The sequence below is a fragment of the Octodon degus genome, unplaced genomic scaffold (genome assembly GCF_000260255.1).
Source record: "Octodon degus isolate 3935 unplaced genomic scaffold, OctDeg1.0 scaffold00342, whole genome shotgun sequence".
NCBI classification, from domain to species: Eukaryota; Metazoa; Chordata; class Mammalia; order Rodentia; family Octodontidae; genus Octodon; species Octodon degus.
This window is the reverse complement of record NW_004524918.1, coordinates 976,559-989,436: the sequence shown is the minus strand read 5'-3', so window position 1 is coordinate 989,436 and position 12,878 is coordinate 976,559. Positions and strand designations below refer to the sequence as shown.

Genomic DNA, 12,878 nt, shown 5'->3' with positions numbered 1-12,878 from the left:
CCTGCCGCGAAACCCTCGCTTCAGCCCGCCCCCGACCCCATTGCCACGCCCACTGCCCCACGCTCGCCCCTCAGGAGCGCCCGCGGCGACCCAGCTTCTGGCCACGCCTCCTGCCCCGCCCCTCACACCACTTCGCCCCACCTCCTGGCCCGGACCGGAAGGTTCCGCTACCGCCCCCCCCGCGGGCCACGCCTACAGCCCAAGCCACGTGCCTGCCCAAGCCACGTGCCTCCCCATCCCCGCTCAGTCCCGCCCCGCCCCCGGGCCTCGCAGTCTCCGCGGATGCTGTTCTAGCGCAGGGAGTCGCCATTTTGCTGCTAGAGACGCCATCGGGAGACCCAGCGCGTTCTTCCTTCGACAGCCTAGGCTGTGGCGGGGCCGGGGCTGGGGTCTGGGCCAGGTAGGCGGGCGGGAGCCAGCGGCGAGCGGCGGCGCGGACGGTGGGCTCCGACGTTAGCGGGCGCAGGTGCACCGGGCGGGGAGTCCCGCCCGCGGAGCTCGGGGTCCCGGGCGGGGGGCGACCCGGCCTCGCGCCCGCACCGCCCCTCCCCTCCTCTCCCCTCCTCTCCCCTCCCCCCTCCGCCTTCCTCTCAGTCGGTGGTCGGCCGGGCTAGGCCTGGTGCGCGGTCCCTGGGGTCCCCGGCCCCCTCCAGGCACTGTCGCGGAGTCGGGTCCTAACGTGGGACCTGCGGCAGGGCAGCTTGGAATCTTAACCCCGAATCTGTGTTAAAGTGCCTGGCCTTATTAAGCCGCGGACATTTACCCACAGCACGAGTGTTTTATCCGCTCAACTCCTCCCTGCAGAGATGGAGAGAACGAGATGTTATAGTAAGATAGTATTTATTATTCTACGTGAAAATGTTTTGCCCCAGGCCATTACAATGATGAGGGTTTTTTTCTTTTAAAATCGGCGCAACTTGGGTGTTTAGTATTTGTCAGGGATATGAATGCGGCATGGGGCTTTGAGGCATGAGGAAGTGTGATCAGTAGTTTTTAAAAATTTAAATGCACAAATAAAATCCACCCATCTGGTTGAACCCTGTTAAAGAATACCATTCTTGTCCGTATTTATTTTCTGCTGTCCCTATCTATTCCTACCCAGTTCTGCTCACATCATTTATATCTTTGCATAGTGTTTAATATTAACATTGTATATATACGTAGAGTTTTACTTAATTACCCTGTTACCATTTACACAAGTTTAGTTCCTCCTCTTAGAAAAATGTTCCGTTGAGCATAGAGCTTTTTCTTTGGGATAGATTCCAAGAATTGGCAATACTAAATCAAAATAATAGGTTCTTTCTATGGCACTTGTTATTAATTGCTTTCTAAACGAGGCATGTTTGCAATAGACATCTTTCAGAATCTAGATATTTGTCTAATTATCTGTGTATTTGGAGTTCAGCAAGGTGTCGCATCCATTTTTGTGCTGTTTGAGAGGCCAGGCAGCCTGCTGTTGGATACAAGTAACTGTACTACAAATTACACCTACGCCAGTTCGCTGTGCTTAGAACAGCCTTAAGTTTCTTTTTCTTTTTTTTAATTTTTCCATGATTTTATTGAGAAACAAATAGCAATGAGAGAGTTTCAAATCAAATTAGTAGGACAGTTTCAATAACTAATACATTGCATATTGTTTTCTTAATGGTTATTCATTGTACAAGATGCAGACATGATATTCAGTTTACAAACACTATTAGAACAAATCTTTATATTCATTGAATTAAGAGAATGTAGCTGTATATCTATCCTATTTTGAATATATAATACAAAATGGTCATTCATTTGTATCCCCCTTTTTTGTTTTGTCATTTAAATATTATAGGTGTGTGAATTCAGCAAGATATTCCAAAGTAGCCCATTAGTCCATAATAGTAGTGGATTTTCCATATGACTGGCAATGTCAGAAGTCGTTGACGAGCCTTTCACAGCTCAGCATATTAATATGGCTTTACTTTTTATACCTCATTTTTATACTTTTCTGCTGGATGGTTAAGACCAATATAAAGCAAGACCTATATAACAAGAATTGTAGCTTTTGGCTCTGATAAGTTCAGTTCTATCCCCTCAGGACTTATCCTGAAACCCTTTACTGCAATATGTAGATCCTTTGTGAGTGTCAGCCATATGGATGAGTCACAGCCATTGCTTGGCCAATTTGCGCTCTGTGAAAGCCTGAGAGAATGTTTTCTCTTTAGGTGACTCTCCTTAGGCACACTCTATATGATCAATCACTTTCCTTTGTGGCCCCATAATCTCCTTGATCAGAAAATTTGGGACACAACTGAGTTACAGTACAGGTTCTCCTGTCCTGAGTTTTCACTGACCTTGGAAGGTTAGGGCCCAAATGTTGGCTGTCCTTGTGGCCCTCCTTTTTCTCTAATTTTTGGTCTGCAAACTTAGGTTGTAAACCCTCCAGAAGAGAAGCTTATTGTTATTACCCTACAACCTAGGCTATTGAGCTTAATCTCACTATCTGTCTGAATATCAAAGCCTTAAATTTCTTCATCTCATGTCCCCATGTATAAAATGGTTTTAATTCTAGTACCTCCTTTATTAGTACCTGCCTTTTCATTAGCGAACAATTTTCAGTTCCATTTGTTCATCACTGCAGCTCCATGAGGTGAGGTTTATTCAGCTTATATTTGTGGAGCTTCAGTCATGTGCTAACTGCTGTTCTAACCAATGGGTATCCAACAGAAAATGTAATAGTTAGGGGCTGGGGATATCACTCAGTGGCACAAGGGGTTGCCTGGCAAGTACAAGGTCTTGAATTTGATTCTCAGTACTAAAAAAAGAAAATATAGTAGTTTAAAAAAAAAAAAAAAATCCAGGGGCCGGGGAGCTGGCTCAGTGGAATGAGCGCTTCCTTGGCAAGCGCAAGGGTCTGAGTTCAATCACTGGTTCCACAAAAAAAAAAAAAAATTAAAAAATAAAAAAAAATCCTCTGCTCCTGGGACCTAAAATTCTGATGAAGGAAGCCTTTAATTGCACTTCTCTCTCTTAAGTCCAGTAAAGCGAAGGGATATGCCCTAGGTCTAGCAATGAATGACTGATCTGAACAGCAAGCCCAGGTCTTCACCTTCTCCAGTCATCTTTAAAAGATGGATTTGTTTAGCAGGAAACCATGTAGCTTGGTGCAAGCCTTCTTCATCTGCAATATAAATCACAAGATAACCCATAAAAGAAAACATGAGTGGGGGTTTGTTTCTGTCTGTATGTGCATGGTGCTGGGTCTCTAACCCAGGGCCCCCCACGGTAGGGGAGTGCTATAAAAACATCAGTGTCAGTGGTTTTTCAGTGACTGCTGGTGTGTCAAAACCAAGTGATCACGTGATTTCATTCGGGAACAACAGATTCTCAGACCTTATTCAAAGAGTAGGAGTTGCTCTTGAAAGGGGACTGGTATTCTCTAGAAAGAATGTATTTCACACGTTCTGTAAGTCTCACTCATGTTAGAATAAGTTTAGGTTAAACATGAAAATCAGTAGTATGTGGGGAAAAGTAGAACTTTATTCTTCATTTCACATTAAAACCCTATGTTAATGAGCTACCCCCTGTAGCTTTATCCTGGTGATCATGTTTCTAGGGCTAGCCTTGAAACGTACTTTTCTTCCCCCCCCCCTTTTCTTCTTTCTTTTTTCTTTTCTTTCTTTCTTTTTTTTTTTTTTTTTTTTCTGAGATAGGATCTTGCTATGTAGCCCAGACTGGCCTCAAACTCATGGCTATTCTCCTGCCTCAGCTTCCTAAGTGCTGGGACTACAAACATGTACCACCACCAGACCTGGCTCAAAAACTCATTTTCTTAAAACTTGGTAAAAAACAAAACTTAAATTTCCAACAAGAGAAAGGAGAACTAAAGCTAAAAATAGCCTTATATTTGACCAGCTTGTGGAATTAATAGTCACAGAGCACAACTATATTGACAGTCATTTCTAGATGGATGCTGCTCTTTCGTCATACCTTTTTTTTTTTTCTCCTGTATTTAGGGCAGGGTCTACAGGATCTCACTACATAGATCAGACTCGTAGTGATTGTCCTGTGTTCAGCCTTGCAAGCATCGGGATTATAGGTGTATGTCACCATGCCCAGTCTCAGTGTGCCCCATAGGCAGGGCCGGCACAGCAAATGGGGATTGAACCACAGCCACTACCTAAGCAGGCACTTTAGTCTGCTGAGCTATCAGGCCAGCCTCACCATACCATTTTTGAGGATGGTCTTATATTAGGGCTTTTAGGATGGTATTTTGTTCTGATGGTAGAGAATGGAACCCAGGGCTTCTTGTATGCTAAGCAAATGGATTTCACTTGAGGTACACCCTGAGCCCTTACATAAGCCTTTGAATATTGAAGTTGGTGTCTGGAGATTAGAACTTCTGAGACTTGTAGTCAAGGTAATGTATATTTGAATCATGACTGATAAGGAAAATCTTCAGGAAATATCCTGGAGAGGGAAACATGGCAAAGAGTTCTTTGAGATAGATTGAGGATTAGAAGCTGTTTTGTAAATCTTTAAGGGAGAGACAAAGTGGCTAGAGCCACAGGGAGAAGTCTCAGGGTATTCAAGGGAAGAAAGGGTATGGCCTCACATAGGAGCTGTTCAAGCTCTATGGTGTGATTCCTTGTCAAGAGCCCTACAGATAGGGTTCGAAGAACAGATTGATAGATGGGCCAAATTACCTCTTTAAAAAAATGGATGTGTGATGTGTACCGGGGATCAAACTTAGGACCTTGTGCGTGTCATGCAGGCACTTACGCTGCTGAGCTATCTCCCCAGTCCAAAATATCTTAGACCTAAAATGTTTTCATTCTGTTCCAAGTCCTCAAGAGCACCTGTACTTTTAGTAGCTTTTAAAGATTAAAGGGTATAAAAAGATGGCTGCCCATGCATATTATACAGTATTTGGTAGATGACCAAGATATTAGAAGTTGAAGTTTACCGAATATGTTCCTTATGTAGGGCACTGTGTTAAGTGATTGGCAGGAATCTTAGTAGTAAGCTGGTAGGGCCAGTTTTTCATTTTGCATGGATGAGGGAAGTAAAGCTAAGGGAGTTTATGTAATTTATTTAAGGCCTCAGTTAAGGGGAAGTAGATGCCAAGATGCAAACATGATTTGGACTCCAAAGCCTGGGACAATTAGTCTTGTTTCTGTTTTCTATACTAGACCTGTGTACTCTTCCTAAACACAGGGATGTTTCTGAGAGATGGTAACAGAACCTCTGAAATCCCTTTCTGCTCCAAGTGTTGATTAAATGTCCTTCCTTTCATTTACACCATTCATGATGCCCTGATTCTTAACAGCCTTTGCAACTGCTGCACTCCTATAAATCAGGGACTGGTAACCTTCTCTGTAAAAAGTATTTTACAGATAATATTTTAGGCTTTGTGGGAAATACTTAACCTATCATTTTATCCAAAGACAAGTTGTAAACAAAAGTGGCTAAAGTTTTACAAAAATGGGCTTTGGAGGGACCTTTTTAGCTTATGCATGGTATTTGCTGATCCCTTCTCCAAAGCCACTTTGCATGGTAGTCACTATTGGTCCCCTTTTTTCTCTTCGGAGTTTTGATGATTTGTGCTTACATTTATGTTTGTAACTTTTAGACTCAAGGTAAACTTCACTGAAGTTGATAAGCTTTTCTGTTTTGGAAATTCTGAGTTGTTAAAGTAAAAATGCCTTTTAAGGGTAGGGAACGGACCTGCACAGACCTGCACTTTCCTAGCCAGCTGGAGGGATGATACGCATGCTACCTCTGACTGGGCAGTTCCACTGTATGTGTGCATGTGTACAGGATGCCTGCTTAGGACAGTAACTTGTTCAAAAATTGCATAGCTACACCATCAAAGGCTAGGCAGCAGTTAGACTAGGCCTGTATCTTCTAACCTAGGTTGCTATGAGATTGTATAGTGAAAGACAAAGATTTTTTGAGCCAGCAAGATAGCTTAGCAGACTAAGCGCCTGCTTTGGCAAGCGCAGGGACCAGGGTTCGAGCCACTTCTGGAGTGCGCTGAGCCAGAGATGGAGCCCTGGGAGAGGTGGTTCATGCCTAAATGCCAGTAATGGGGAGGCTGAAGACAGGAAGATCACTACGAGCCCAAGCTGCGTATTGAGACCCTGTACCAAATACATAAATGGGAAAAAAAGAAAAGATTTATACTGTATGCTAGCAATGTTGTGTGTAATTTTTGTTCATATTTTTTTATAAAGGATGCCTGTGTTGATGCATACACAAAATGTTGAAAACACCTGAGATGTCTATATCCAAGTGATAGGAATCCTCACTACTGGGAAGAACCCTGGGGTTGGGGCTGTAACTATCATGTTTTACAAGGAAGATGTGCTTGTATATTACTTGAGTAATTAAAATTTAAGAATAACAAAAACAGCTCATTTTCAACCCAGTTTTGTTTTTTTTTTTCTTTCTTTGTGTTACCAGGGATCAAACTCCAGACCTTGTGCTTCCTAGGCAGGCCCTTTAGCCACTGAGCTATTTCCCTGGCCCTGAGAAATCTTAACTTTTTTTTTTTTTTTTTTTTTTTATCATACTGGGGATCGAATTGGGACCTTGTGCTTGCCAGGCAGGCATTTATGCCACTGAGCTACCTCCCAGCCCCATTCAGCCCAGTTTTAATCTCTGTTCTTTGCAGACCTGTTCCCAAGTAAACATGCAACCAAGAAAAGATAGTGCGTTTGCTGGCAGGGTGGCCCTCCATGCCTCCAGCCCCCCACTGAACTGTGGCTCTAATGTCCAGACATGGCACCCTCACTGCATAATCAAGACTTGGTCCCGAGTGATCATGACCTCTAGAGCAGGGTTCTTTATATTGGTATCCTGCTGCCTGTTATTTGTGCGGTCACTTAACCTTCCTCTGAGGTTACTATCTTGTGTTCCAGTTTCAGGGAAAAAGATGATAAGGTCTGTTGTAGAGAATGACAGAGGGCATCTGAGAGGCAGTTGAAAAGTCGGGGAGTTTAATGGGAAACAGGCATTACAGGAAAAGCTAGGTATAGATGTGTCATTTGTTCTTTGTTTAAGGATCAATCAGTCCATATCTTTGCTAATGGCTCTGCCATTTTTCTGTGTGTTGATCCAGGAGGACTTTTGTTGTCAGAAAATAAAGGAGGTTGTCCATTATTGACTTTAAGCAGCAAACAGTAAAACGCTGAGCTCTTCAGCTCCACCTTTCTTGTAAGTTTATTATTTATTCACAGTGGTTATGAAAACTAATTATATCATTTAGTAACATATCCATCAATTTGGAACCCTAAAATACAAATGCATTTTCTATTGGTCTGTACGTTTTTCCTTCTAATATAAAAGACATCATTATAGTGAAAACTACTTTCCTTTATTGAAAGTTACTTGCTGTTAAAAAGAATCCATTCAGGTATATTTTATATTGTGTGACAATTCTTAATACATATTGTATCCTTCTAGGCTCAGAATTGGAAAATCTAGAAGGTTTTGATGTTTTGTGTGGCGCCACCTGAACTGGACACCAAGATGAACATAACTAAAGGAGGTCTGGTGTTGTTTTCAGCAAATTCCAATTCATCATGTATGGAACTTTCAAAGAAAATTGCTGAGTGAGTTATAATTTTACCATTGAAATCTTTATTATGTTTTAAATTTGATAATTGGGTTAGCAATGACTAAAAGCAGATATTTTATAGTTAATCTGTGTATCATCTATAATATTAAGGGCTCGCCTTTTCATAAACTGTCATATCTCCTACAGTCATAGAGCAGATGTTTATCGAATGCTTCAAAGTGTTAGGCCTTATGTTCAAGGCTGTATATGTATAACATTTAAGTATAATGAACAGTGATACAAGTGTATAGTGAGAGTTTATAACTTATAGTTGAATATAATTTTAGATACATTTATTGAACAAATTTGAACTCCTGCTATATCTGATACTTTGATTAAGATATTAGGAGTTATTAATGAGCAGAACAGTCAAGATTCTCCCTTAGGAAATTTACATTTTAATATGGGATCTAGGTACAATATTCAAGCCAAACACAATCATCAAGATAATTTTATGTAGTAATGCCGTGAAAAGAATAGTGTGACTGTAAGGGTGGGCAAAGCCTTAGCCTGGCTGCTCCAACTGCCTTTTAAAGTGAAATGATGAGTTAGTTGTAGTCCTAGCACTACCAAACACCAGGGAGGTGGAGACAGGAGGATCGTAGTGAGTTCAAGGATAGCTGCCAACAGTTTGAGGACAGCCAAGGCTATGTAATGAGCTCTGCCAGCCTGAACTAGGGTCCTGAGTTCAATCCTTGGTACCACCAAAAAAAAAAAAAAAAGTCTTCAGAAAGGAAGAAGGGATGGAAGGAAGGAGAGAGGGAGAAAAGGAAGGAAGAAATGGTATATAAATTGAGAAACCTTGGATGAGCTGCCGAGTACAGGCCTGGTGGCAAAGCCCTCCAGGTAGTGGGAACAGCAATGTGCAGGAGGAGGTATTGGTATGTGTCCAAAATGCAGGCTGGAGGATGTGAGGACCAGGCAGATGATTGGGAGGGCTGGCAGAGCTGGACTACACGGGTGGGAGTGGATAGGGGACTGACGCAACAATTTGATATTGACTTTAAATTCTGTAAGAAGAATAACTTGTACAGGCCAGGGATACATGGCTCAGTGCCTGCCTGGCAAGTGCAAGGTCCTGAGTTTGATTCCTGGTGCCAGAAAAAAAAGAATGAACTTTCATTTTTATCAGTTTATGAGCCATCCTTAAATAGAGATGTTGGGTCTATTCTATTACCTTCTCAGCTTTTCCCCTCTTTCTCTTCTCTAGGCGGCTGGGGGTAGAGATGGGTAAAGTGCAGGTTTACCAGGAACCCAACCGAGGTGAGCTGTCTTGGACATGGGTATTTTTAATGTTTGTGAAATATGGCGTAGTGACTCAGGCCTTCACTCTCCACCACTGAAACAATTTGATTCCGTCATCCAGTTCTATTAGCAGGAAGTCAAGCAGACAAGGTGGAAAGGAATGATTTATTGTAGCTCTCTCTAGTACTGGCTAGATATATAACCCTATTATAAGTCATATCTGAAGGGTTGAACACTAGTTCTTAGACCTGATTCAGTAAAAATTGCATAAGTATGCAAAGCTGCTGGTCATCTAAATGAAGACATTTGCTCAGTTCTTGGTTGGATTTGCATTACCTTAGGCAGGGTAAGTAAATCCTGTGTCTAGTTTAAGTTGGTTCTTTTTTTAGATACGGTTTCACTATGCAGTTCACTATGTAATTCAGGCTGACCTTGAAACTTACTTTGTAACGTAGGCTAGCCTTGAACTCACAGCAGTCCTACTGTCTCAGGCTCCCTAGTACTGGGATTACAGGCATGTGCTACCATACCTGACAGGGTTCTTCATTTTTAAGACATAGTTTTTCTCTATGTTGCCCTAATGAGGCTTTAACTCTTGGGCTCAAACAGTCCTCTTGTCTCAGCCTCCTAAGAAGCTGGGATTGTAAGTGCACATCACCATTCTAGGCCCTGTTTTTTGTGTTGTGTTCCAAGATGGAACTCAGGCTCCATGAATACGGGGTACTTACACACTATACCACTGAGTTACATCCCTGGCTCCTGGTTGGTTTCTTATTTTAGTTAGGGTGCCATGTGTAGACTTTTTTAAAGTCTTGTTAGAAATTATTTTTGCTCAATTTCCATTGTCACAATCATATGTATTATTTAATTTTTATAATTTCCTTAAAAATAATAGATGTTTGAAATTATTCTAGCCAAACTTTGTGGCATACAAGTGTAATCCCAGCACTTTAGAGGCTGAGGCAGGAGGATCATTGTGATTTCAAGACAAGCCTAGGCTACAAAGTGAGCTCAAGGTTAGCCTGTACTGCATAGCCAGTCTCATCTCAAAGACAGAAAAGCAGTGAACAGTCCACATGAAAAGTTGTACATGTTGCTAACCTTTCTGAACTGAATGGAATAATAGGTTAACCTCACACAGTTCTTGGCACAGCAAGGAAAGACCTATTCCCTTTTTTTCTTAGACTTTGTCAGGTATTTAAATATTAGAGTTTTCAGGGCCAGGGAGATGGCTCAGTGGAATAAGCGCTTCCCTGGCAAGCACAAGGGCCTGAGTTCAATCCCTGGTTCTGCCAAAAAGAAAAACAAAACAAAACATATATATATATATATATATATATATATATATATATATATATATATATATTAGTGTTTTCAGGAGGCTTTGGTAGAAAGACAGAAGTTTGTTTTTCCCTGCTGATTTCTCCAGTACTTCTTCTTGTCCCTTAAGATCGCCCCAATGGCTTTGGTAGAGAAAGAACAGGAGCAGAGAATCTGAGGAACATTCTCCCCTAATGGGGACTGGATGAAAAAGGAACTGCTACTAGAAAGGACTAATAGTGTAAGACTTGGGGGGCTGCTTCATTGGCTAGGGTTATGAATGGGGTGTTTACTTGGTATCTATTGGGAAAAAAGGAGGGAGCTAAAATTTGTGGAATCTGTCACCACCTCCCTGGATATTTGACCTCGTATCTTCTAAGAGTAAATCCTTTCTTTTATGGAAGTGTGATATTGTCTCTTTTAAAAACATTAATAGTAATTCACCATATAATGTTGGTCTGTCTTCACATTTCCCATTGCCCTAAAAGGCCTTCGATAGCTGCTTTGTCCTGTCCCAAAATCCTGGTAAAGGAACCCAGGGCTCTATACCTACTAGGCAAGTACTCTGTCACTGAGTTGTTGCCCTCCCTACTCTAACCCTCCCTAGCCAGATTAGGATTAGCTAAACTAGAATACTTAGTTTAAAAAAAAAAAAAAAAGAATACTTAGTTAAAGCAATCTGGTCTTTAAGTCCCTTTAGTCTTTCATTGTTTCTAGAGCAATGGCTTCATCTTTTGTTTTGTTTCTTACTCTGCCATTGACTGAGGAGGGTAGCTATACCCTGTCTCATTCTGGTTTTATCCATTGGTTTCCCTACTGTGATCACAGTGTTTTGAGAGTAGAGAAACTAGATCTTATTTTCCTTTGTTCTCACAGCATACATCATTTGGTACCTAAGCCCTCCATAGATACTGGTCATGAGTGAGCGTATCGTTTACCTGTGCATTATAGCACAGCATTCAGCAGTAGATCATTCAGTTACTTCCTAAGAAATTCTCACTTAAGCTGTCTTGTAACTAAATGTATTTTAAAAGTGTGATTAATAGTGGTTGGTGCATTATTGATTGTAGCATCTGAAACTTAATGAATTTTATAATTGTTCTAGTTTCCATGTTTTGTAACAACAGGGGATGATACTGACATTGTGTGTATTTAAAAAAATTATAACTATATGCCTTCCACTCTCCTTTTTTCCTTTTCATACCAGAAACAAGAGTACAGATTCAAGAGTCTGTAAGGGGAAAAGATGTTTTCATTATCCAGACCGTCTCAAAGTGAGTAGCCATTAAACAGAGATGTGCTGGCCTTCTGGTTGATATTTGTGCAGAAGTGTTTAGAATGATAAGAACTGGCTAACCAGGAGAAAGTAGGAGAATCACCAAATTGGCTAATTTTTCTGACATAACTGATAGCTTTTATATTTCTTCCTTTTTTTCTTTTTTTTCCTATTTCTTTTTTTTCTGTCTTTCCTTCTTTTGTTTCTGGGACAGAGTCTCACTATGTTATCCAGGTTGGCCCCAAACTCCTTTACTCACATGATCTTGTCTTCCTGATAATGCAGACTGCAGTGTGTGCTACCACGCTGTCTTTTCTATGTTTTTTATTTATTTATTTATTTTTTTTTTGGCGGAACTAGGGATGAAACTCAGGCCCTTGTGCTTGCCATGGAAGCGCTTATTTCAGAGCCATCTCCCCGGCCCTTTCTGTGTTCTCAAAGCACAAAAGTAATCATGTTTCAGAGTAGAGGCTCATTAAGTGTCCCACTAGTCAATAACCAGATTTTTTTTTTTCTAAGGTGAGGATCAAACCCAGGATTTTACACATTCTAGATGAATACCCTACTGCTCGGTGACACCCCCAGCCAGTAACCAGAATTTTGTTAAACTTGCAAGAAAATACTTCTGTTTCTCTCTTCCAAAATGGGAGGGAAAGCTAAGGGAGGGGGAATTTTTTTGGAAGGAATTTTATTTATTTTAAATGTATTTGGTTGTTGCAGGGTCTCACTATGCAGCTCGGACTCGTGGTGATTCTCCTGCTTTCAGCCTCCCCAGAGCTGGGATTACAGGCATGCACCAGCATGCCTGGACTCTGAACTCTGGCCTTCTCAGCCTGTCCTGGGGGCAGGACTGTCGTGGCAGGTGGTGCCGGGAATCTGCACTTGCCTAAGCAGGCTCTTTAGTCTTCTGAGCTATCTTGCTGGTCCTTGGCAGGGATTTTAAAGCTTTTACTGTAGGTAATTTAAAGGCAGCCACCTTTAATACTTCATTGCATAAATTAAATGAACTGACAAGATAACAGACTAGACTGAAGGAAGGCATGTTTTTCTCAGTGTACGTGTGTCTGGAAAGTGTGAGCTGAGTGCAGAAGATGCAATGTGGTGAACTGTTCCACTTTTCAATCGAGCACCCCTGGAAGGGAGGACAATCACTTGGATCCCCTGTTGCCACCATGCATTTGTGCCCAGAACGTTGTTCACTCAGAACAGTTGTTTTTCCTCTCTCTAATGGCCTGGCCATACCTTCAGTCCTGGATTTTCCACTTCAACACTGGTCCCCCTATTCTAGTTCAGTCCTTCTGTGGATGAAGTCCCCCGGAAGTAGCCTGCAGGAACCCCATTGCTGGGAGGCAGCGGTGGGTCAGCTTATCCCTGTACAAGCTGTAAGTGATAAGGGGCAGAGACCCTCAGTGCCCAACCTCAGCCAGGCAGAGTGATTAGACC

The 12,878-nt window shown here is 41.9% G+C and overlaps 1 protein-coding gene across 4 annotated transcripts in view; it reads left to right on the top strand.

Annotated features, from left to right (window-relative positions):
* Positions 1-262: 262 nt before the first annotated feature.
* The window catches only part of Prpsap2 (phosphoribosyl pyrophosphate synthetase associated protein 2), a 48,996-nt gene continuing 36,380 nt past the window's right edge, over positions 263-12,878 (top strand). Inside the window, exons 1-5 of one of the 4 annotated variants that reach the window (XM_004647941.2) lie at positions 263-400; positions 7,097-7,191; positions 7,441-7,589; positions 8,805-8,857; positions 11,367-11,433. In XM_004647941.2, the coding sequence (XP_004647998.1) occupies positions 7,471-7,589; positions 8,805-8,857; positions 11,367-11,433 (239 nt within the window). In that variant the 5' untranslated portion in view covers positions 263-400; positions 7,097-7,191; positions 7,441-7,470. The remainder of the gene's footprint in view (positions 401-7,096; positions 7,192-7,440; positions 7,590-8,804; positions 8,858-11,366; positions 11,434-12,878) is intronic. The other 3 variants (XM_023708224.1, XM_023708225.1, XM_004647944.2) reach the window with 3 other exon arrangements.